Genomic DNA, 22,848 nt, shown 5'->3' with positions numbered 1-22,848 from the left:
ATGTTGTGTAAATCAATGCCAAAACAATTACAATTCAGTCAATTTTAATTGCACTTTGTAACACAACTAAATGTGGGAAAGTCAAGGTGGTTGAATACTTTCCGAAGGCACTGTACCTTAGTTTACTATGTATTGTAAAGACATACTCAAGATTCCAATTAAGCATGATACACTTTCACATTAATTGACCTCATTCAGTGAATTCGACCATAAATTAATGGTGCAGTTTAATTAAAACAAGTATTAGGGTGGTAATAACTGTGTCTAATCCTTTTAGTGCACTAGTGAGTCACCTGCTGGCCAAAACATAACCCACTGAACAGTAAAGTAGATATGCCATTGGGTACTTTTTTAAAGACTGGTTGACTTCAGACTGGTTGAATCCCAGACATTTAAATGTATGATATGTTCTAAAATGGAATGTCCCAATGGATGTAATCAATACACACACTGCCACTCAATCCCCTCCCCAGATCCATAGGCCTACTATCTATGCCCATGCTACTTCGGCCCTGCACTACTCTGACCACACACACGCACACACACACGCACACTGCAAACAGGATGCATATTTAGCTTAAAATAGCAACAGCTGTGTTATTGTGAAATGTCAGGACTTTTTGGAGTGTCAATTCTTTTGCACCATTACAAATCCTATTTTGCCTAACCGTTAACCTTTAACCTAACCCTAACCCCAAAACAACTAAACTTAACCCTAAACATAACCCTTTAGCTTAAAATAGCAATTTTGAACAAATTGAGGACCTGAAGAAAAGTTGTTTCTTATCTGTTCAGGACATTAAGATGAAATGTAAGGATATTGGGTCCTGATAATGGAAAACAAGCACACACACACACATACACACAGCACACCCTGCCTGAGCCCTGAGCCCTGCTTCAGTCTAACCCATTCTCCTGTATGTATGTTTGTTCCATGCCAAGCAGACGGCCCAGAAATTAGCCAAAAACAAGAAGAAGGTGCGGTACTCCTCATTGATTGGCTGTTCAGTGTTCCGTTGTGTTTTCCTGTGTCTGTCTGTGTCTATGTCCCAAATGGCACCCTATTCCCTATTTAATGCACTACTTTTGACCAGCGCCCAATAGGCTATATAGGGAATAGGGTGCCATTAGGGACTCATGCTGTGTTGTAAAGTCTCTCTCCCTCTCCTCTTTCCTTATTTTTCTACTTCTTTTACTCGCTGCATTTTCTGAATCCAGCAACAAAGTCCTCTCTGTTGATTTGCAGTCATGTTATGTACACCATTCTTAGGTTTGTCTGTCAGTTAAATCCGTCACCATTTTCTCATTCCATGTCAGACATTCTCCGATTTTATCCTCCTATAGAGTTTCTACAAGATACTGACAGGAATACATGGACACATGACATAGATGTACAACGAATAAAAGCTTTATATGAGGAGAAACTGAAATTGCTGGATGCAGAAAATGGCTGTGCAGCCACAATTTTTTTGTTATACCATGAAGTTGTGTTGTGTTTGTGATCGTAATTGAAGAGGTTTTTCTCTGGCACAAGCTTCTGTATTAGTGTGGTATTTCACTGTGGTTGTAACAATTGCAAGGCTGTTAGCACTGTGAATCCTGTGGATGGCTAACATTACACACAGCAGCACCTCTCTTTTCCAACACAGACCGACTAAGTATTCACTGTAACCCCAAAGTTTCCCAACTCCGGTCCTGGGGACTCACAGGCATCCATCCAGGTTTTCATTACTACCAACACTCTCATCACTGTAATACGACTTAAATGAAGTGGCCAAAAACCAATATAACTAGAGTGAAACACAGTTAACACAGTGGGTCCCCAGGAGGGAAGTTGAGAAACACCACAGTAAAACTAATAAGACTAACCCCATTACTAACTCCAGTCTCTCTGCTACCTATGGACAGGCTATACTCAACTAACTACTGGACTAACTCTGAATATGCTGTACAAGCCAGAATTACACTGAAGGAAAACAACAACTCCACACACACACACACACACACACACACACTCACACTCACACTCACACTCACACTCACACTCACACTCACACACACACACACAGACACACACACACACACACACACACTCACACTCACTTTATCTGCAACATTCTGAACACCTCAAAGCTTTTGATTGATTGAAAGTGCTGGTGTCTTCCTTCAGTGTTATCTCGGGTAGTTGTGGACTGTCTCTGACCTCTGTCTAGTTGTGGAATGATAATGATGGACTGTCAGCTGTACTGCTCTAATAATAGACTAGATGCTCAATTGCCCTGTTCTGTGTCTTTCTCTGTCACTGTATGTATCGGTCTGTGTGTGTGTCTAAGCAGGCTCCAGAAGGTGAGGCCCAGCCCATGACAGAGGTGGACCTCTTCATCTCCACCCAGAGGATTAAAGTCCTCAACGCTGACTCACAGGTACACTCTCTCTGTCTCTCATCTTCTATGCTGTCCACTTCTCTGTTGACATTTCTTCTCCTCTCCTCCTGGCTCATTAATCCCAGCGTGGGGCCAATCAGGGGGCCTGGCCACACTAGCCAATTACCTGTACAAGTACCCCTGGGACAATCAATATAGTGTTTCTTGAGTGTAGATTTTTTCACACGACAGCTGATGGAGTTGCTTTGATATTGGTTTGGTCCTGAGTTTCTTCTTTCTGTGCCCTCCCTGTCCTGACCATAGACATAGAGAAGGGTTGAATCTGGTAGACATGAAACGTATGGTATTGACTGTCCCCTCTGTGTCTACAGCAGACCATGATGGACCACCCCCTGACCATAACCGTATCATCACCCCTTAACCCTTGAACCCTGACCATAACCCTATCATCACACTTTAACCCCTAACCCTATCATCACCTCTTAACCCTTGACCCTATCTCGCCTCTATCTACAGGAGACTATGATGGACCACCCTCTGAGGACCATCTCCTACATCGCTGACATCGGCAACATTGTGGTTCTGATGGCAAGGCGCCGTATGCCCCGCCCAGACTCCATGGACAGCGTGGAGGCGTCAGACCCCGCCGAGGACGAGAAACAACGGCAGTACAAGATGATCTGCCACGTCTTTGAGTCCGAGGATGTGAGGATCTCACTTTACTTTTACTTTCAAACGATGTCTCATCATCTCTCCCTCCCTCCCTCCCTACTTACTCTCTGTCTTTTACTCTCTCACTCTTTCTCGTTTGTTCATTCATTCTTTGTGACTCTGTATAACTTTCTCTGTATCTTTTGTGATTTACAACCCTTACTTTATATTGGTCTTTCACACACTCTCTCTCTCTCTCTCTCTCTCTTTGTGGTTACAACTACAACCCTTAGTCTCTCCATCGCTCTCTCTCCCTCTCTTTCTCATAATTTTTCTCTCTCTAACTGGATTCGACTTGTCCTGTTGACTGACTCTCAACATTATAGCATTTTAATGTTGCATTAATGAATCATAATCAAGTCTCCACGCCCTCCCTTATCATCTAATGGTTAATTTCACTTGACAGAGTTGTTTTTGGGACCCCTGGTGTAACTGGGTTCACACACACACACACACACACACACACACACACACACACGAACAGACACACACACATGCCAGTGATGACACACATTCCAGTAAACAGAACAAACCAATCAGGACAGAAGTATTTCATATTGATGAGATGAATGTTTCATCTCTCTGAGTCACACTATGTCTTCTGAAGTTGATCTCAAATCACTGGAGTACAGAGAAAGGAAAGGTCGGCCAGAAGACATAGTGTGACTCAGAGAGATGAAACATTCATCTCATCAATATGAAACACTTCTGTCCTGATTGGTTTGTTCTGTTTAAAGCCCCTACGCAGTCTTTTTGATTGGATTTTAAATCATCACTGTATGTCTAACAAATCACTGTGTCACAGTTCATTTCCCTTCCTCTCCTCTGTCCCTTGCCTCCCTCTCTCCCACTCTCTCTCTCCAGGCCCAGCTGATTGCCCAGTCTATAGGCCAGGCCTTCAGTGTGGCGTACCAGGAGTTCCTGCGGGCTAACGGCATCAACCCAGAGGACCTGAGTCAGAAGGAGTACAGTGACCTGCTCAACACTCAGGACATGTACAACGACGACCTCATACACTTCTCCAAGTCTGAGAACTGCAAAGACGTGAGTCTGTTGTAGAATGATGAACAGTACCCGTCATGCTCTGTATTCTGTACCTGGTTTTATCTTACTGAAGGCGTTCGTAAAGCTAACGCTACGGTGTATTAATACATCTGTTCCACTTCTACAAGTCCGAGAACGACCATGGTTTTACGAATGAAGAGCGGAGTTCTTACTATGCTATAAACTGTCTCCAGTCAGCAGCACCACTGAATCATTTTTAACCTTGAAACCACCCATGTCCAGTCTTGACCACGGCAGGCAGTGATTGGTTCTAGACCATGGCACGGAGTAAGAACTCAAGTTCGAAATGAAGCAAAGCAGCAAAGATGTGAGTCTCTCAGACACTGGGATCTCCCAGGCAGCCCTCTGGAGAATTGATCAATTGATTTTACCAGTTAAAAAAACATAGTAAATTTTTAAAAAACGCGATAGTGATATATCACAAAAAGTCTGAGACTTATTTCCCCTAAAAGAAAAGTGGTCCTCTTTGATGGAGATTGAAAAGGCTCTCTAGTAGTCGGTGTCAGTTGAGGCAATGGGCTGGAAATGCAGTATAGCTTGAGAGGAGGGGGCATCGATGGTACAGTCAAGAAGAAGCAAAGACTCTTAGTCAGTGCACCACACCTGCTCCTCCGACGTTCAGTTCCTCCACAGGAGCGGCTCCTCCACAGGTACAGGTCCTCCATTGCCGAAAATGTGGCACCCACTTGGGTGGAGGGCATGGAGACTTGATTATGATTAATCTTTTAATGCGTCATTAAAATAACAAATATAAAGCCACCACACATTGATACTGGTTAGGAACAGTCCCTTTGCCTTCTCTGCCATCCCTGGAAACTGCAAGCAGTTGTCAATCCCAGCAGATGAAACAAAAAAGCCAGTGCTGCATTATTTAAATCCGAATAGTGTAACTATCAAGCCAAACAAATATACTTTTTTATCTGTCCTGCAACTGTGAGGCAAGACAACCAAATGTAAGTGAACGAAACACAGAGCAATGAAAACCCCCACAAATAAATTTAAAGAATACATGATTGTGGTTCTCCCCAGATTTACATCGAGAAGCAGAAAGGTGAGATTCTGGGCGTGGTCATTGTGGAGAGTGGGTGGGGCTCCATCCTGCCCACAGTCATCATCGCCAACATGATGCATGCTGGTCCGTCGGAGAAGTCAGGCCGTCTTAATATCGGAGACCAGATTATGTCTATCAACGGGACCAGTCTGGTGGGGCTACCCCTGTCCACCTGCCAGACCATAATTAAGGTAACACACAATCTCTCCTCTCTCTCTTTCTCTCTCCCCTTTTCCCTCCCTCCCTTTCTCATCTTCAATCAGTCTGGTGGGGCTACCCCTGTCCACCTGCCAGTCTATCATCAAGGTAACACACACACTCTCTCCTCCCTCTCTTTCTCTCTCCTTCCATTAGTCTGGTAGGCCTGCCCCTGTCTGACAGAGTGTCATCAAGGTACTGGAGGACAGGATATCTCTTTCTCTTCTAACTCTCCTTCCTTTATTTCTCATCTATCTCTGCATCCTCTTTCTTTCCTCGCTATCTCTGTATCCTCTCCTCTTATAAAGAATGACGTGTTCTCTTTTATGTGAGAACGGGAATGCAGAGGACAGTGCAGTACACACAGCCAACATCTATACTTGTCACCTACCAATTATCTTATTAGACTAGTTTAATTCATTCTCCACTTCTCTTCTCTCTCAGGGTCTGAAGAACCAGTCTCGTATCAAGCTGAACATCGTCAGGTGTCCTCCTGTTACCACGGTGCTCATCAGACGACCTGACCTCAGATACCAGCTGGGCTTCAGCGTACAGAACGGCATTGTGGGTATCACCAGGGAGACCATGTGTTGTGTGATATCATGAGCCCCAAACTTTCTCTGCATTTGACTTTGTCCTCTTTGCTTTGTGATAATAACCTTCCGTTTGTGTATGATAGTGGTGACTCTTGAAGTGATGGGCTCATGCTTTTGCGGAAACTGAATATAACAGACGTTAAGCCGAATGGTTGAATGTAACTGTCTTTTTTGGACCTTCCCCTGCACACCCACAGATCTGCAGCCTTATGCGAGGGGGCATCGCTGAGAGGGGAGGTGTCAGGGTCGGCCACCGCATCATCGAGATCAATGGCCAGAGCGTGGTGGCCACGCCCCACGAGAAGATCGTCCACATTCTGTCCAACGCTGTGGGAGAGGTGAGGTCAGAGGGGAAAGGTCATTCTGAGCCTGTAACTGTTAGCTTAACAAAGCATTTCAGTTTTGGTGCTGGACCGTCAACCACTGTTGGGTTAGGTTTAGGGTAGTCTCTCATAGCCATACCTCCAAAACAGTGGAGGCTGCTGAGGGGAGGATAGCTCATGATAATGGCTGGAACGGAGCGAATAAAATGGAATCAAACACGTTTGATGTTGTTGATACCTTTCCCCGTATTCCGCTCCTGCCATTACCATGTGCCTATCCTCCCTAATTAAGGTTCCACCAATCTCCTGTGCTCCAAAATCATGTCACGCTTCCTTTGGTGGTCTGGAGAATTTGGTATTAGCCGAAATGGTTAGAATGGTTCGCAGGATTCCAGCAGCTACATTTTTATTGGATGTTACATTTCAAGAACTTTCCCCACATGCCCCTAAATGGGCGCTGCATATTTGTTATGTTTGTCACTGTTTTCAGACCAGGTAAGATACATTTTGTAGAGTTGTTGCTAGTTTGCAACATTGGTGAAAATGGAAGAAAACTTGGAGTAAAAACTGAATTATGGTTTGCCAGAAGTGTGCTCTACACACAAAATCGAGTCGGTGAAACTTCTCTGCTTGAAAACTCTACAACAAAAAAAGAGACGTTATGAGTGGGCACCTGTGGAGCTCTGCCCAAGCAAGGCATTTCTTTCGTTTGACGTGTTGTTAGGCATCATTGTTTTCTGCCATTGACTTCCCCAGGCTTTCTGTATAGGGAAGCCTGGTTCTCGACAAGGCTACGGTTAGGTTTGTCTAGGGTTAGGGTTGAGGCTAGGGTTAGACTTGAGCTGGCATGTGGACATGAAGCTAGGGTTGGGGTTAAGGCTATGGTTGTGTAGTTACTGTATATCCATGATCAGCGTGACTCTCATTTTTCGGCTCTCTGACTTTCTTCGTCTTTCGTTCTCTCGCTCTCTTCCACAGATCCACATGAAGACGATGCCAGCTGCCATGTACCGCCTGCTAACTGCCCAGGAGCAACCTGTTTACATCTAGTGATGACCTCCCTCTCGTACCCGACATCCGACCTCACTCCCTGACCCCCAGCATCACTGCACCCTCTATGTGTGAGCAACTCCTCCCCCTCCCTCAAGCACCAGATCACCATTGGAGACTGAAGCTTCTTAATCATAACAAATGGACATATCACATGCTCTGGATGACTATTTTATCTGATTGTTTTGCTGTGGAGAGTAGAGTTTGGCTGAAAAAGACAGCTTGTTCAAGCCCCTCCCATACTGAGGGTTGCTTCCTGAGCTTCGCACTGACCTTCCCTTCTTTCCCATGTTTCTTTCTCTCCCTCTCTCTGTTTCTCTCTCTGTTTCTCTCTCTATCCCTCTCCCTCTCACTTTCTATCGGTCTACCTCCCTTTTCTATCCCTCTCCCTTTCTCTCACCGGCTGCACTCGTCTGATGTAATGTTGAATAATCACTCCTGTGTTCTCCCACAACACAAACAAAAAGAGAGGGAGTGTGAAACTTGCTGGTAAACAAGTGTTACTACTCGGAACAACAAGCCCCTATCATTCCTCGTCATAACATTCCATTGCCTTCCGTCTAACGTTAATGAATGTCCAAGCAGGGAGGACTTTTCCCGACTGTGGAAGTCCTCCAGGAAAGACAAAGAAGAACCAAACGTTCCCATCCCATTTTTGAATTGTTATGTTGTTTTTAAGGCTGAGATTTGGGCTGATATAACAAGCATTCCAAGTTTCTCCAAGCCCATCTGTTTTAAGTCAGGCCTTGTCAAGGGAAGGCTACACTACATAGACCAAATGATTTAAAACCTTCCAAAGGAATTCACATTCCCTTCTGAAACAACATGCAGTCCAGGAAAAACAGTTCTACAAGGCTGGAGGACAGCCTTGTAAGACAGGGTTTAGACAGAAGCCAGCCCTGAAATGGGAGCTTTTGAAAGTTAACATGTAATTCTACCTATTGCCAGGACAACAAAATAACACTGGTCTCGTTCTCACATGGAATTAGCATTAATAGCAAAACGCTCTCCATCATCATCTTTCCCTTCAGCATCCTCTTGAAGTGAAAACTATGATTAGGTGACAACAGAACTCACAACCACTAGTACGGAAGTAAAAAAAAAAAAACACTTGCTAATATTTTTTCTAAATCGGTTCGGCTAATCACATACTATTTCCACTCTGGGAAGAGGGACTCTGCATCATCAAACCACCATATGTCTTAAGGGTTTACAGTCACTCAGAGACCAGAGCTTAAAGTAAATGCCCAGTGTTTCTAGATTTCTATGAAATATGACCAATAATTACAATATGAGTGAAATGGTTTTTGTTTAAAAAAATGGTAATTGGTATGTTAAAAAGTAGCTTTTCTGTGTTGGAATGGTGTGGGTGTACCCCAACAACAGAATAGCGTGGCCGTATACCGGTCATTAAAAATATTCACGCAAGTAGACAGCTGATTGACCAGCTCAGCCTCCTCTAGACAGCTGATTGACCAGCTCAGCCTCCTCTAGACAGCTAATTGACCAGCTCATCCTCCTCAGGGTGATACGTCTATGAGAAAATAGCAAGCATTTTTGAAAAGGTTTGTTTGAGATACAAGTTTGAGGTGGGGTTTTTGAAGTGTTTTTTTCCCCCACAATTTATGTTTTGGTCACATACAAGTCAACAACATTATTTGGTGTACTATGTAGGGTGCACTATGTAGGGGATAGGGGTGCCATTCGGGACGCCTCCACAAAGGTTCTGTACTATAGGCTCTGGTGGTGGAATACAGTAGAAGCTAAAACTGTTCAGATCCATCTTAGGCTGAGGGGAGATAGCAGATGTGTATGGAATACCTCAGACTTTGGCACCAAACTGAAGTTCAGGATTTAATATTTTTTTTGCGATCAGGACAGTTGGATTAGATTGTATTACAGTACAACCTTAAAAACAACCTGCAATGAAATTATTTTATATTTTCATTACCCAGGATTTTACATTCCTCTGTCTTATTTAATATTTTAAAAAATGTCTTGAATATAATCTGCAATATTTTTGCCAGACTATACTGTAATTCTGTTTATAGGTCATTATATTGCATTGCATTTGGATCTCAATCTTTATACTTGAAGGATGCTTATCATTTAAAAAACATGATTTATTCTTTTATTTTTAGATTGTATTTTGTTATCTCGCAAATGTGATGAAATGAAAGTACTGAAATGAGTCAACATATCATCTCCCTTGTGTACATGATTCACAAGTCCTCAAATGTATCTCTGTTGCATAAAGTGGATAGATGTTCCCCTCCTGTTTATGTTGGGCCCTGCTGCCTTTCTGACTAGAAGTGATTCATGAGGCTACAGTGTTTTGAGACTAGGAGCTCGATTCAATCCTTATCGGTGAATAGCAACTTGACATTTAAAGGTCATTTCTGAATTAGCCAACATATGCAGCATTTACCGTGAATTCAGTCTCCGCGAACGCAGGAATAGTGCCTTTACATTTCAATCGCGCTATAGCGCCGAACTTCGGCAATACGGATTGAATCAAGCCCTAGTAACTAAAGCAAGATGCGACGACTTACCACTGGTAATGAACACGTCAACCACAATGGAAGCATTATGTTGTAGTAGTAAATTGATGAGAAATTTACCTGTAGCTTACTTAAGAATCAGATCTAGTTATTTTAGAATGTTTTAAAATGTCATTCTGAAATGTCTAGAACTCTAGACAATTTTTAAAAAATGAATTCCTGGAAGCTTCCACCTTGTTTAACTTGAATGAGCTTTGACCTTCTGCCCAGACATCCTCTCCCTCACTTCGTGTCTCCTGTGTCACTTCCCGCTTTTGAGACACACCCTCTCTGGATTCGTGTTTACAAACCTTCATGGGACAGTTTCCGGGTTGTGGAGTGGACACACATTATGACGTGTGTCATAATAACACCTCTGTAGGAGGGACACATTCTGTTGCGACACCTCTGCTACACTGACTTGTGGAGGGGACACATTATTATGACGCTACACCTCTTGCGAGTTGCTGCTGGAGCACCCTGCCACCTGAGCTTGTGTGCCAAACGTTGACCCTTCCCCTCTGCCCTACTCTCCCCTCTAAACCATTGATTGTTCCAAATGTCTATTCTATCTCATCCCTAAATCAAATTTTGGCCTTATTTATTACTGTACTTATGACATTGAACTACTAAATGATACTGTAAAAGTGGTTCCTGTACGGTTGACCACATGATGTTCTAGCATGGTTTATCTATGGAGTCACCGGTTGGTCGGTAATATGCTGTATCATTCCTGCTTCTAGTGTGTGTGGTGTGTAATGACAACTTCTTTACTCCATGTTCAACCAAAACCAGCTGGACTACATAATATATACATAAATATATATATATATATATATAAAGGTATATATACTGCTAATGGTTATTTGTGTGTTTGGATTGACCATATACGCAAGCTTCAATGGATAACAAGTAACATGAAAAGAGAATTCAGACTGATGGCAAGGGCCCTTAATGTGACTCGGAAAGAAGGGGTTTCATATGAACTAGAGATGGAGTTGATTTGTGTGAAAAGACATAACTGTACATATTTGACGAGCGCACAAGGTCACAAACACAGGGGCGTATTACTGTAGACCTCCCCCGCAAAAAAGTTGTACTTTGTAAAGAGATGGTAGCAAACTTACACTTGAGTAGATGGTGACTGAAAGGTGGGATAACTAGTGTTTATAATGCACTGTTTTGAATGTAATTAATCTAAAAAAAAAAACACACTTTCTGTAAAGCAATGGCAATGTTTATTTATTTGCTAGCTTTTCTGTGATGTTACAGTTATTGAACTACATTACCTTACCAGAACTGGAATGTTTGTAACAGTATTTACAACAATAAACTACTTGCAAAAGGACAGTACTGTTGTCACTTTCTTTTTTAAAGAGTGCGGCAGTCCTTTTGTTTTCTTTATTTAAGAGGTACTACAGTGTGGAATATGGGGAAGAGTGAGTTAAAGGGCAGTGGGCCAGATTTGACCCCATGCCGAATGGCATACATGTGTGCCGGGGTCAGCGGCTGTAACCACTGGACCACACATACCACTTTTTGTTGCCTTTAAAGGCCAGGATTCAATCAAAGGCGTGTTGTAGAGCAATGCACTGGACAGCCGACAATGTGTCTTTTAAAGGTAATTTAAGCTTGGGAACATCAGCAGCATTTACCATGAATGGCATCTCTGCTAACGTTAGGGACATTGCCTTTAAAAGGCACATTGTCGCTGTCCAGTGCACTGCTCTATAATGCGCATTGGGTTGAATCCCAGTCTAAAGGATGCAGTTTGATTTAATGAATTGAAGCTAAATTTAGCATCCCAAGACTAAACACGCATTGCATGACCAGTGTAATTAATTTTGAACATTTCAAATGTACATGATTTGGAACATTACAGGCAGAAGGGGTAGACCTGAATTTTCCTGGGTAGATAGTGAAGTGTAGAGAGAGACTTCCTTCCATAGACTCTCACATGCAGTTCTCCTTCCAGTTAGGCCTAAATTCAAGCGCGATTGACCTTTGAAGGTCATTTTCAATTGAGCAGACATATATAGCGTTTACCGCAAATGTGGAAACATTTCCTTTGAAAGATGCAGGTTGGATTGAATCTAGCTCTTATTGTTCAGTGCAAAATTGCTGTCTAGCAGGGTCATGCACAGCCTGAAGAAAAAAAAAGACTTTCAATCTCGAAATTCAAACTTTTTTTTTTAGCATAAGCCTATTTATTTCTGCAACAACACACTCATCAGAAAAATACATGATTGACTACGGGAAAATAGGGTGAGGATACAGCTGATCATTGTTGATGATTGACATTAAACTGCTAGTTAGCTAGCTTGATTGATTTTTTACTGATTGTGATCAATAAATGCTCTTAAATGATTAAATAACTTCCTAATAGAATATGCACAATCGTCTAACTCATGATCCAGTATATGGCTGGCTAGTGACGTGTGGATATTTTAGTATATGGTTAGTATGTGGTTAGGTACAGACTACCTGTGTTGCTGCTGCACGTATCAGCCAACCAGACCGAGTACTGATGATTATGTAAAATCAAGTGGCAGGGCAGACTGGGAAACAGGCACAACCCGGGCGTGACCAAGCTCCGCACAAGGCAGACCAATCAACATGTGCAATGTGCAATCAACAGACGGGGTGGGGGTGGCAAACTTAACGATGACCTGCGGGCAGTGGGTTCAGAACAACAACGTCAAAAACGGTATTCAAAAAAACAAGTATACCGCCACCCAAAATGGGACTTGGCGAGTGGGAGGGCAAAGGGGCAGGTGCTGTCTAGCCATATGTTCAGTGCCAATCATTTTAGAACAGGTTGTATAGCAAAGAATAGTTAATGGGAAATATTCTCTCACGATGCAAACAACATCTGTACTGAACACTTCATCAATATTAGCACAGCACAAATAAAAAATAAAAAACACATACAGACACTCTCATACACAACCACACACTCCCATGCAGCCTTCCCAAAGGCTAATCCTTGCAGTCTGTGGGACTTTTCTCCACTAGCTTTAGCAGTGGCAGTCCCAAACCTCACCACTAGTAGGAGCACTTCACTTGGAGTCAATGGGCTGTTTTCCCCCAGTGGAGCATACCATTATTTCTTCGCTAGGGAGGTTTTGAGATGGGATAACAGAGTTCCATCAGAGCACAGTTTCCCTGAACACCCCTATAAGACTGTGGGGGCGCTCGCGATGATCCAGGTGTGACCCCGCCCGTGACGTTGACCTAGAACCCACCCTAGAACCCGCTCTAGACCCAGCTCTAGACCAGGACCTGGAGCCAGAGCCACCACCCTGCCTGTCCTCTAGCGGCTGCTTTTCCGCCCAGGTGAAGGTGCTGAGGTCCCCACAGCTCCCGAGGTGCAGCAACCAGGGTCTCTTCCGGAGGGGCTGGGGCAGGGTCTGGGAGGAACAGTTCAACAGGGGGGCACTGGGTCTGGAGCGGGGCCTGAGGAGGGAGAGGGGCTGGAGGATAGCTGCTCTCTCTGATACTGTGATCACCTGGAGAGGAGAGGAGGATATAATGGTCCAGTTTAAAGGGATAGTTCACACAAAAATTCACACAAATGTATCTCTTCTTATCTCCTCTTTCTCACCGACTCATCCTTCTCACCCCCTTCTTCCTCCGTCCTCCACTCCTCTACCTGTTCTATATACCTTCTATCTGTTCTATGCAGACCTGGGCAGAAAATAGTTGGATTTTGTAGTTTATTTGAAAATACCAACTTTTCAAATACTTTAAATGGTCGAATATAGTTTATATAGAGTTTAATCTATAAGGCAACTATTTTCTTTGATATTCATACATATTCAAACAGAAAACCAAATCATCTTTGAAAGTATTTTGAAAACCAAAAGCTACAACAGTGAGCTGAATTTGTCTAAATATATTATCATTAGTACATGGTTTGGAGGGCTCTCATATATTAATCTTATTATAGCATATAGCCTACAATTAAATACATGAGGGACATGGAATCAACTCAACATTAGAGTAAACCACTTTTGCAGCTTCAAAATGACTAACACATATATTTTCATAATGAGTTAGACACTTAATAGAGTAACACTTGACATCAAGTTCTTATATATACTAACTTTGTGATTATTACAATAGCAACATTGTTGTCACATGACTTTGGAAATTGCTTTATAATTGCATAATAATGGAGTTATTACGTAAGTGGAATAAGGAACAGTCACTATTCCTCTCAGCTCATTATGCAAATAAAATGCAATTACCAAAGTATTATGTAACAACATGCTAATAACATGTTGCTCCAAAAGTAATTACAGCTTTATTACACAGGCATAGGAACAGTTTAATGTTAAGCTTTACTGAGAACACTAACAGTAACAAAATATGGCTAAGTGTCGAAAGGAAACAAAATATACCACACAACAAATATCAACAACAGCCAAGGTAAAGGGGAAAACGTGTTAGTTTGTATTCTGAGTAAACTATCCCTTTAACTATGTTATAGTGTGTTTGAAATAAGAAGATGGACAAAGAGATTAGAAGTTGATTTAGCTCAGAATTCAACTTGCTATTTGCAATGTTTTCAAATGGCTTTTGTATTTTCGGGTATTATTAAGTGAATTGCAGCTTTTTACCTTTTCAGTGGCATGTTGAAAGAGTCATACAGTAGTTGAGCAGCACAACGTATTGATACTTATCTTAGCAAAATATAATTGGTTAATTCAGCACTTCCAAAACTCTGTCCTAGGGACCCCAAGGAATGCATAATACACAGCTGATTCAAATTATCAAAGCTGGATGATTAGTTGATTATTTGAATCAGCTGTGTAGTGCTAGGGCATGAACCAAAATGTGCACCCCTTGGGGTCCAGAGGACCAAGTTTGGGAAACCGAGTCTAGGTTGAGTGTCACAATTTATTTATACTTATCTGTACAAAATATAATTGGTTAATTGGTTTGACTTGATTATGAACACCTGGGGCAATAGACATTCAGGAGAATATATATTTACAGCATGTTCAGATAGAAAAGTATTGTGTAGATCAAATATGGCTAAGATAGATTGGAGATTGTGTTGGATATTCATTCTATTTATATCTTCAACATGCAGTGGCAGATGCAGCCCTGCAATTAGTTGAAACCAGCAAATCCAATAGCTTCATAAGATCTGGATAAAAAAATATATATATTAAATAATATAATTAATAATATATTAAATATTTAATAATATATTAAAAAATATTAAGAAGTTGTGTTCTCAGATCTGTATTTAAACAGTTTAGAAAAAGTAGTAACTTTCTGAGATCTGCATTGAAATAGTTTTATAAAGTAAAAGTCATTTGTTGAGATCTTTATTCAAAGAGTTGTAGTCCCCTTCAAAGTAACTATTTGTTTCCCCATTTATTTAAAAAAAAAATTATACGAAGCATAGGTAAAACTATAGTTGTCCCAGGTCTGGTTCTATGTAACCTCTACCTGTTCTATGTAGCCTCTATACCTGTTCTATGTAGCTGGCACAGCGTACGGCCTCCTCCATTTGTTTCTGGTCAGAGCGCAGCACGCTGCGGATGCTGTCCACCAGTTCCTGGACCTCGGGAGTCAGGCTGCAGTGGACCGGCTGATCCAGGAACCTACTGACCAGCTGCTGGGTGTGTCTGTAGCTCTGGTAGTCCACCATGGAGGAGGGCCGGGGCCGCCGAGGGCCTCTACCTCCCTGCCGGAGGGTCACTGTCTGGGTCCGAGAGGACTGGGCGGCCAGTGCGGACTGGGAAGTCTGGGTGGAAGTCTGGGTGGTCTGCGTGGCCACCTCACAACTTAATACTGAGGAGGAGAGGGTGGTAGGGGCTTAGTGTGTCTGTAGACTGGCATGCAGTGGGACGTCTGTTGGAAGCGTTAGCTATGCTTCACAGTTTAGCAAATGACACACACACACACACACACACACACACACACACACACACACACACACACACACACACACACAGGTCTTTATTGCAATCATGCTAAGTAGATGATCAGATCTCACTTCTAACGAATCAAACACGACATTAGCCTATAACAAAGCATTATTCAAAGATATCACAAGTGACTAGTGAACGGTCAGTGATGACTTCACTAGTCTAGGTGTGCGTCCTAAATGACACCCTATTCCCTAGGATCCATGAGATTGAAACAAACCTGTGAGGATCCAATTACGTATGTCAATACGACGACCAATACAGCAGTAAACCTACAAGTGGCCCACGCATTGTACACATTATATTGTACACATTTGTCTATGTTAGGTTTCAATGTCCTGTACATTTTGTGTTTTTAGTGAAGGACTTAATCTGTGTCCGGGACACCGGAATTTTGAGTTTTTGATGTCAGTAACTCCACTCCAACCATGTTCAGTGATGCAGGGGCTGGTCAAAAGTAGTGCACTCTATAGAGAATAGGGTGCCATTTGGGCACAGCTAAGCATATATTTCACTAAAAAGAGAAGATGTTTTACAATCGGAATTCCTTGTATCTCTTGTTCCAAAGACATTCTGAAGAATTCAAATGAGTAAAACGTCTTTGGAGTTATGATTCATAGTTACGGTGCTTCCAGGGTAATATGTGTGTAATGTGTGCGTGTTCCCTCAGGCCCTATAGCAAGGTCCCTGGCTCCCAGCTATGGACTGCTGTGTGTTCTACAAGTTACTCTCAACATCTCGTTGCGTCTGGCCCTCTGTGAGTCTACTGACTTCTATGTATAATGTGTTTCTTTATTATAGGCCTACATACTGTATAGAAAGGTAGCAAAATGAAGACAAAGACAAATCTCTTGCACAATGAAGATAAATAACACAGGACCAGATTGCATTTGCCACAACCTGACCAAAGAGAGACAAGCTGCAACTACTTCTTTTCAATTATTATACAAAATTCTTGCAACCAATATAATGTTATTTATATGGGGGTTATAACCATCCCAGCTCTGCAGATTTTGTTGTGAAGAGACCGAATCATTAGATCATTTGTTTTGATACTGTCCATATGTAGCATGTTTTTGGTCTTAGGTCCAGGAATGGTTGAAGAAGTGCAACATTTACCTGGAGCTAACTCTGCAGATAGCAATACTGGGTGATTTGAAAAGACATAGTCAATCGATCAATGATATAATAATACTTTTAGCAAAAAAATATATATTTTGTTTCAACATCACAGCACAGTTGAAAAATATATTGCAAATATATATTTAAAACATGGATGGTGTTAAGAGATAGATGGGAGTGGTTGAGTGGAGCTGAAGGGTGGGATTAAAAACAACAAGATAACTAATGTAAAATACATTGTGTCTGTAAAATGTATATAGATTCAGAACTTTTGTGAAACAGCACGGTTAAAAATATATGCAACATAGAAATCGAACTGGATGGTCTACAGAGATAGATGGAGGGGTTGAGAGTATCTGAATGATGGGATTAAAAACAAACAAAAGATAACTATTGTAAAATACATTGTGTCTGTAAAAAGTATATAGTACAGTGCCTTGCGAAAGTATTCGGCCCCCTTGAACTTTGCGACCTTTTGCCACATTTCAGGCTTCAAACATAAAGATATAAAAGTGTATTTTTTTGTGAAGAATCAACAACAAGTGGGACACAATCATGAAGTGGAATGACATTTATTGGATATTTCAAACTTTTTTAACAAATCAAAAACTGAAAAATTGGGCGTGCAAAATTATTCAGCCCCCTTAAGTTAATACTTTGTAGCGCCACCTTTTGCTGCGATTACAGCTGTAAGTCGCTTGGGGTATGTCTCTATCAGTTTTGCACATCGAGAGACTGACATTTTTTCCCATTCCTCCTTGCAAAACAGCTCGAGCTCAGTGAGGTTGGATGGAGAGCATTTGTGAACAGCAGTTTTCAGTTCTTTCCACAGATTCTCGATTGGATTCAGGTCTGGACTTTGACTTGGCCATTCTAACACCTGGATATGTTTATTTTTGAACCATTCCATTGTAGATTTTGCTTTATGTTTTGGATCATTGTCTTGTTGGAAGACAAATCTCCGTCCCAGTCTCAGGTCTTTTGCAGACTCCATCAGGTTTTCTTCCAGAATGGTCCTGTATTTGGCTCCATCCATCTTCCCATCCATTTTAACCATCTTCCCTGTCCCTGCTGAAGAAAAGCAGGCCCAAACCATGATGCTGCCACCACCATGTTTGACAGTGGGGATGGTGTGTTCAGCTGTGTTCCTTTTACGCCAAACATAACGTTTTGCATTGTTGCCAAAAAGTTCAATTTTGCTTTCATCTGATCAGAGCACCTTCTTCCACATGTTTGGTGTGTCTCCCAGGTGGCTTGTGGCAAACTTTAAACAACACTTTTTATGGATATCTTTAAGAAATGGCCACTCTTCCATAAAGGCCAGATTTGTGCAATATACGACTGCTTGTTGTCCTATGGACAGAGTCTCCCACCTCAGCTGTAGATCTCTGCAGTTCATCCAGAGTGATCATGGGCCTCTTGGCTGCATCTCTGATCAGTCTTCTCCTTGTATGAGCTGAAAGTTTAGAGGGACGGCCAGGTCTTGGTAGATTTGCAGTGGTCTGATACTCCTTCCATTTCAATATTATCACTTGCACAGTGCTCCTTGGGATGTTTAAAGCTTGGGAAATATTTTTGTATCCAAATCCGGCTTTACACTTCTTCACAACAGTATCTCGGACCTGCCTGGTGTGTTCCTTGTTCTTCATGATGCTCTCTGCGCTTTTAACGGACCTCTGAGACTATCACAGTGCAGGGGGCATTTATGCGGAGACTTGATTACACACAGGTGGATTGTATTTATCATCATTAGTCATTTAGGTCAACATTGGATCATTCAGAGATCCTCACTGAACTTCTGGAGAGAGTTTGCTGCACTGAAAGTAAAGGGGCTGAATAATTTTGCATGCCCAATTTTTCAGTTTTTGATTTGTTAAAAAAGTTTGAAATATCCAATAAATGTCGTTCCACTTCATGATTGTGTCCCACTTGTTGTTGATTCTTCACAAAAAAATACAGTTTTATATCTTTATGTTTGAAGCCTGAAATGTGGCAAAAGGTCGCAAAGTTCAAGGGGGCCGAATACTTTCGCAAGGCACTGTATGTATAAACTGGAAGTAGAAGCCTACGTGTTGTTGTTCGTTAGTTTATTCCAATTAGGGGAGGGGTGGTAGGGTTAGAGGAAAATAATAAAGGGAAATATATTTTTAAAAGATATGTACAGTTGAAGTCAGAAGTTTACATACACCTTAGCCAAATAGATTTAAACTCAGTTTTTCACAATTCCTGACATTTAATCAGAGTAAAAATTCACTGTTTTAGGTCAGTTAGGATAACCACTTTATTTTAAGAATGTGAAATGTCAGAATAATAGTAGAGAGAATGATTTATTTCAGCTTTTATTTCTTTCATCATATTCCCAGTGGGTCAGAAGTTTACATACACTAAATTAGTATTTGATAGCAGTGCCTTTAAATTGTTTATAACTTGGGTCAAACGTTTCAGGTAGCCTTTCAAAGCTTCCCACAATAAGTTGGGTGAATTTTGGCCCATTCCTCTTGACAGAGCTCGAGTAACTGAGTCAGGTTTATAGGCCACCTTGCTCGCACACGCTTTTTCAGTTCTACCCACAAATGTTCTATGGGATTGAGGTCAGGGCTTTGTGATGGCCACTACAATACCTTGACTTTGTTGTCCTTAAGCCATTTTGCCACAACTTTGGAAGCATGCTTGGGGTCATTGTCCACTTGAAAGACCCATTTGTGACCAAGCTTTAACTTCCTGACTGTTGTCTAGAGATGTTGCTTCAATATATCCACGTAATTATCCCTTCCTCATGATGCCATCTATTTTGTGAAGTGCACCAGTCCCTCCTGCAGCAAAGCACCCCCACAACATGATGCTGCCACCCCCGTGCGGCACGGTTGGGATGGTGTTCTTTGGCTAGCACAGCCTGCCCCTTTTTCCTCCAAACATAACAACGGTCATTATGGCCAAACAGTTCTATTATTGTTTCATCAGACCATAGGACATTTCTCCACAAAGTACAATCTTTGTCCACATGTGCAGTTGAAAACCGTAGTCTGACTTTTATGGCGGTTTTGGAGCAGTGGCTTTCAGGTTATTTCGATATAGGACTTACTTTACTGTGGATATTGATACTTTTGTACCTGTTTCCTCCAGCATCTTCACAAGGTCCTTTGCTGTTGTTCTGGGATTGATTTGCACTTTTCGCACCAAAGTACGTTCATCTCCAGGAGACAGAACGTGTCTCCTTCCTGAGCGGTATGACAGCTACGTGGTCCCATGGTGTTTATACTTGCATACTATTGTTTGTACAGATGAACGTGGAACATTTAGGCGTTCGGAAATTGCTCCTGAGTATGAACCAGACTTGTGGAGGTCTACAATTTTCCTGAGGTCTTGGCTGATTTCTTTAGATTTTCCCATGATGTCAAGCAGAGGCACTGAGTTTGAAGGTAGGCCCTGAAATACATCCACAGGTACACCTCCAATTGACTCAAATTATGTCAATTAGCCTATCAGAAGCTTCTAAAGCCATGACATCATTTTCTGGAATTTTCCAAGCTGTTTAAAGGCACAGTCAACTTAGTGTATGTACACTTCTGACCCACTGGAATTGTGATATAGTGAATTATAAGTGAAATAATCTGTCTGTAAAATATTGCTGGAAAAATGACTTGAGTCATGCACCAAGTAGATGTCCTAACCGACATGCCAAAACTATAGTTTGTTAACTAGAAATGTGTGGAGTGGTTGCAAAACGAGTGGTAATGACTCCAACCTAAGTTTACGTAAACTTCCGACTTTAACTGCATATACAGTGTCCCTTTGGAATTACCTGGATGTCTGCATAAATTTGACATACAATTTGATCTGAACTTCAACTAAGTCTTAAACTAATAACACACACATTATTGTATTTTTCTTGTCTATATTGAATACATAATTTAAACTTGTCACAGTGTAGGTTGGAAAACGTAGGTGAACCATGAGGCTAATGACTTCTCCAATAGCTAATTGGAGTCTGGAGTCAACTAACTTAGAGTCGAATCAATGAGGCGAGATTGGAGATTTTGGTTAGAGCTGCCCTGTCCCATAAAAAACACTCACAAAATTTGATTTTGAAGAAGAAGAAGAAGCATTGCCTGATGTGAACCATGCCTTGAAAAGGGAAAGGGTTACAAAAGTATCTCTAAAAGTCAGTCCACGGTAAGACAAATTGCCTATAAATGGAGAAATTCAGCACTGTTCCCTAGGAGTGGCCATCCTGCAAAGGCGACTGCAAGAGCACAGCGCAGAATGCTCAATGAGGTTAATTAAGAAGAATCTTAGAGTGTCAGCTAAAGACAGAAATCTCTGCAAGATGTTAACATCTCTGTTGACGAGTCTACAATACAGTGGGGAGAACAAGTATTTGATAACCTGCCAAATCGGCAGTGTTTCCTACTTACAAAGCATGTAGAGGTCTGTAATTTGTATCATAGGTACACTTCAACTGTGAGAGATGGAATCTAAAACAAAAATCCAGAAAATCACATATTTAAGTAATTAATTTGCATTTTATTGCATGACATAAGTATTTGATCACCTACCAACCAGTAAGAATTCTGGCTCTCACAGACCTGTTAGTTTTTCTTTAAGAAGCCCTCCTGTTCTCCACATTACCTGTATTAACTGCACCTGTTTGAACTCGTTACCTGTATAAAAGACACCTGTCCACACACTCAATCAAACAGACTCCAGAGAGCTGTGTAGAGAGCTGTGTAAGACCAGAGCGCTGTGTAAGGACATCAGGGCTAAAATTGTAGACCTGCACAAGGCTGGGATGGGCTACAGGACAATAGGCAAGCAGCTTGGTGAGAAGGCAACAACTGTTGGCGCAATTATTAGAAAATGGAAGAAGTTCAAGATGACGGTCAATCACCCTCGGTCTGGGGCTCCATGCAAGATCTCACCTCGTGGGGCATCAATGATCATGAGGAAGGTGAGGGATCAACCCAGAACTACACGGCAGGACCTGGTCAATGACCTGAAGAGAGCTGGGACCACAGTCTCAAAGAAAACCATTAGTAACACACTACGCCGTCATGGATTAAAATCCTGCAGCGCACGCAAGGTCCCCCTGCACAAGCCAGCGCATGTCCAGGCCCGTCTGACGTTTGCCAATGACCATCTGGATGATCCAGAGAAGGAATGGGAGAAGGTCATGTGGTCTGATGAGACAAAATTAGAGCTTTTTGGTCTAAACTCCTCTCGCCGTGTTTGGAGGAGGAGTACAACCCCAAGAACACCATCCCAACCGTGAAGCATGGAGGTGGAAACATTCTTTGGGGATGCTTTTCTGCAAAGGGGACAGGACGACTGCACCGTATTGAGGGGAGGATGGATGGGGCCATGTATCGCGAGATCTTGGCCAACAACCTCCTTCCTTCAGTAAGAGCATTGAAGATGGGTCGTGGCTGGGTCTTCCAGCATGACAACGACCCGAAACATACAGCCAGGGCAACTAAGGAGTGGCTCCGTAAGAAGCATCTCAAGGTCCTGGAGTGACCTAGCCAGTCTCCAGACCTGAACCCAATAGAAAATCTTTGGAGGGAGCTGAAAGTCCGTATTGCCCAGCGACAGCCCCGAAACCTGAAGGATCTGGAGATGGTCTGTATGGAGGAGTGGGCCAAAATCCCTGCTGCAGTGTGTGCAAACCTGGTCAAGAACTACAGGAAACGCATGATCTCTGTAATTGCAAACAAAGGTTTCTGTACCAAATATTAAGTTCTGCTTCTCCTGATGTATCAAATACTTATGTCATGCAATAAAATGCAAATGAATTACTTAAAAATCATACAATGTGATTTTCTGGATTTTTGTTTTAGATTCCGTCTCTCACAGTTGAAGTATCCCT

At 42.1% G+C, this 22,848-nt stretch overlaps 2 protein-coding genes across 2 annotated transcripts in view; one reads left to right on the top strand and one right to left on the bottom strand.

Moving 5' to 3' along the window:
- LOC139411211 (amyloid-beta A4 precursor protein-binding family A member 1-like) overlaps window positions 1–9,985 on the top strand; it is a 101,221-nt gene extending 91,236 nt beyond the window's left edge. Inside the window, exons 7-14 of the mRNA XM_071157195.1 lie at window positions 946–978; window positions 2,337–2,423; window positions 2,901–3,089; window positions 3,960–4,139; window positions 5,190–5,402; window positions 5,854–5,973; window positions 6,203–6,343; window positions 7,307–9,985. Of these exons, the coding sequence (XP_071013296.1) occupies window positions 946–978; window positions 2,337–2,423; window positions 2,901–3,089; window positions 3,960–4,139; window positions 5,190–5,402; window positions 5,854–5,973; window positions 6,203–6,343; window positions 7,307–7,378 (1,035 nt within the window). The 3' untranslated portion in view covers window positions 7,379–9,985. The remainder of the gene's footprint in view (window positions 1–945; window positions 979–2,336; window positions 2,424–2,900; window positions 3,090–3,959; window positions 4,140–5,189; window positions 5,403–5,853; window positions 5,974–6,202; window positions 6,344–7,306) is intronic.
- A 2,117-nt stretch (window positions 9,986–12,102) lies between these two features.
- LOC139411210 (endosomal transmembrane epsin interactor 1-like) overlaps window positions 12,103–22,848 on the bottom strand; it is a 53,790-nt gene continuing 43,044 nt past the window's right edge. The window contains exons 9-10 of the mRNA XM_071157194.1: window positions 15,404–15,726; window positions 12,103–13,427 (exon numbers count right to left, since the gene is read on the bottom strand). Of these exons, the coding sequence (XP_071013295.1) occupies window positions 13,068–13,427; window positions 15,404–15,726 (683 nt within the window). The 3' untranslated portion in view covers window positions 12,103–13,067. The remainder of the gene's footprint in view (window positions 13,428–15,403; window positions 15,727–22,848) is intronic.

Source organism: Oncorhynchus clarkii, chromosome 6 (genome assembly GCF_045791955.1).
Source record: "Oncorhynchus clarkii lewisi isolate Uvic-CL-2024 chromosome 6, UVic_Ocla_1.0, whole genome shotgun sequence".
Taxonomy (NCBI): domain Eukaryota; kingdom Metazoa; phylum Chordata; class Actinopteri; order Salmoniformes; family Salmonidae; genus Oncorhynchus; species Oncorhynchus clarkii.
This window is presented reverse-complemented; position numbering and strand designations above follow the sequence as displayed.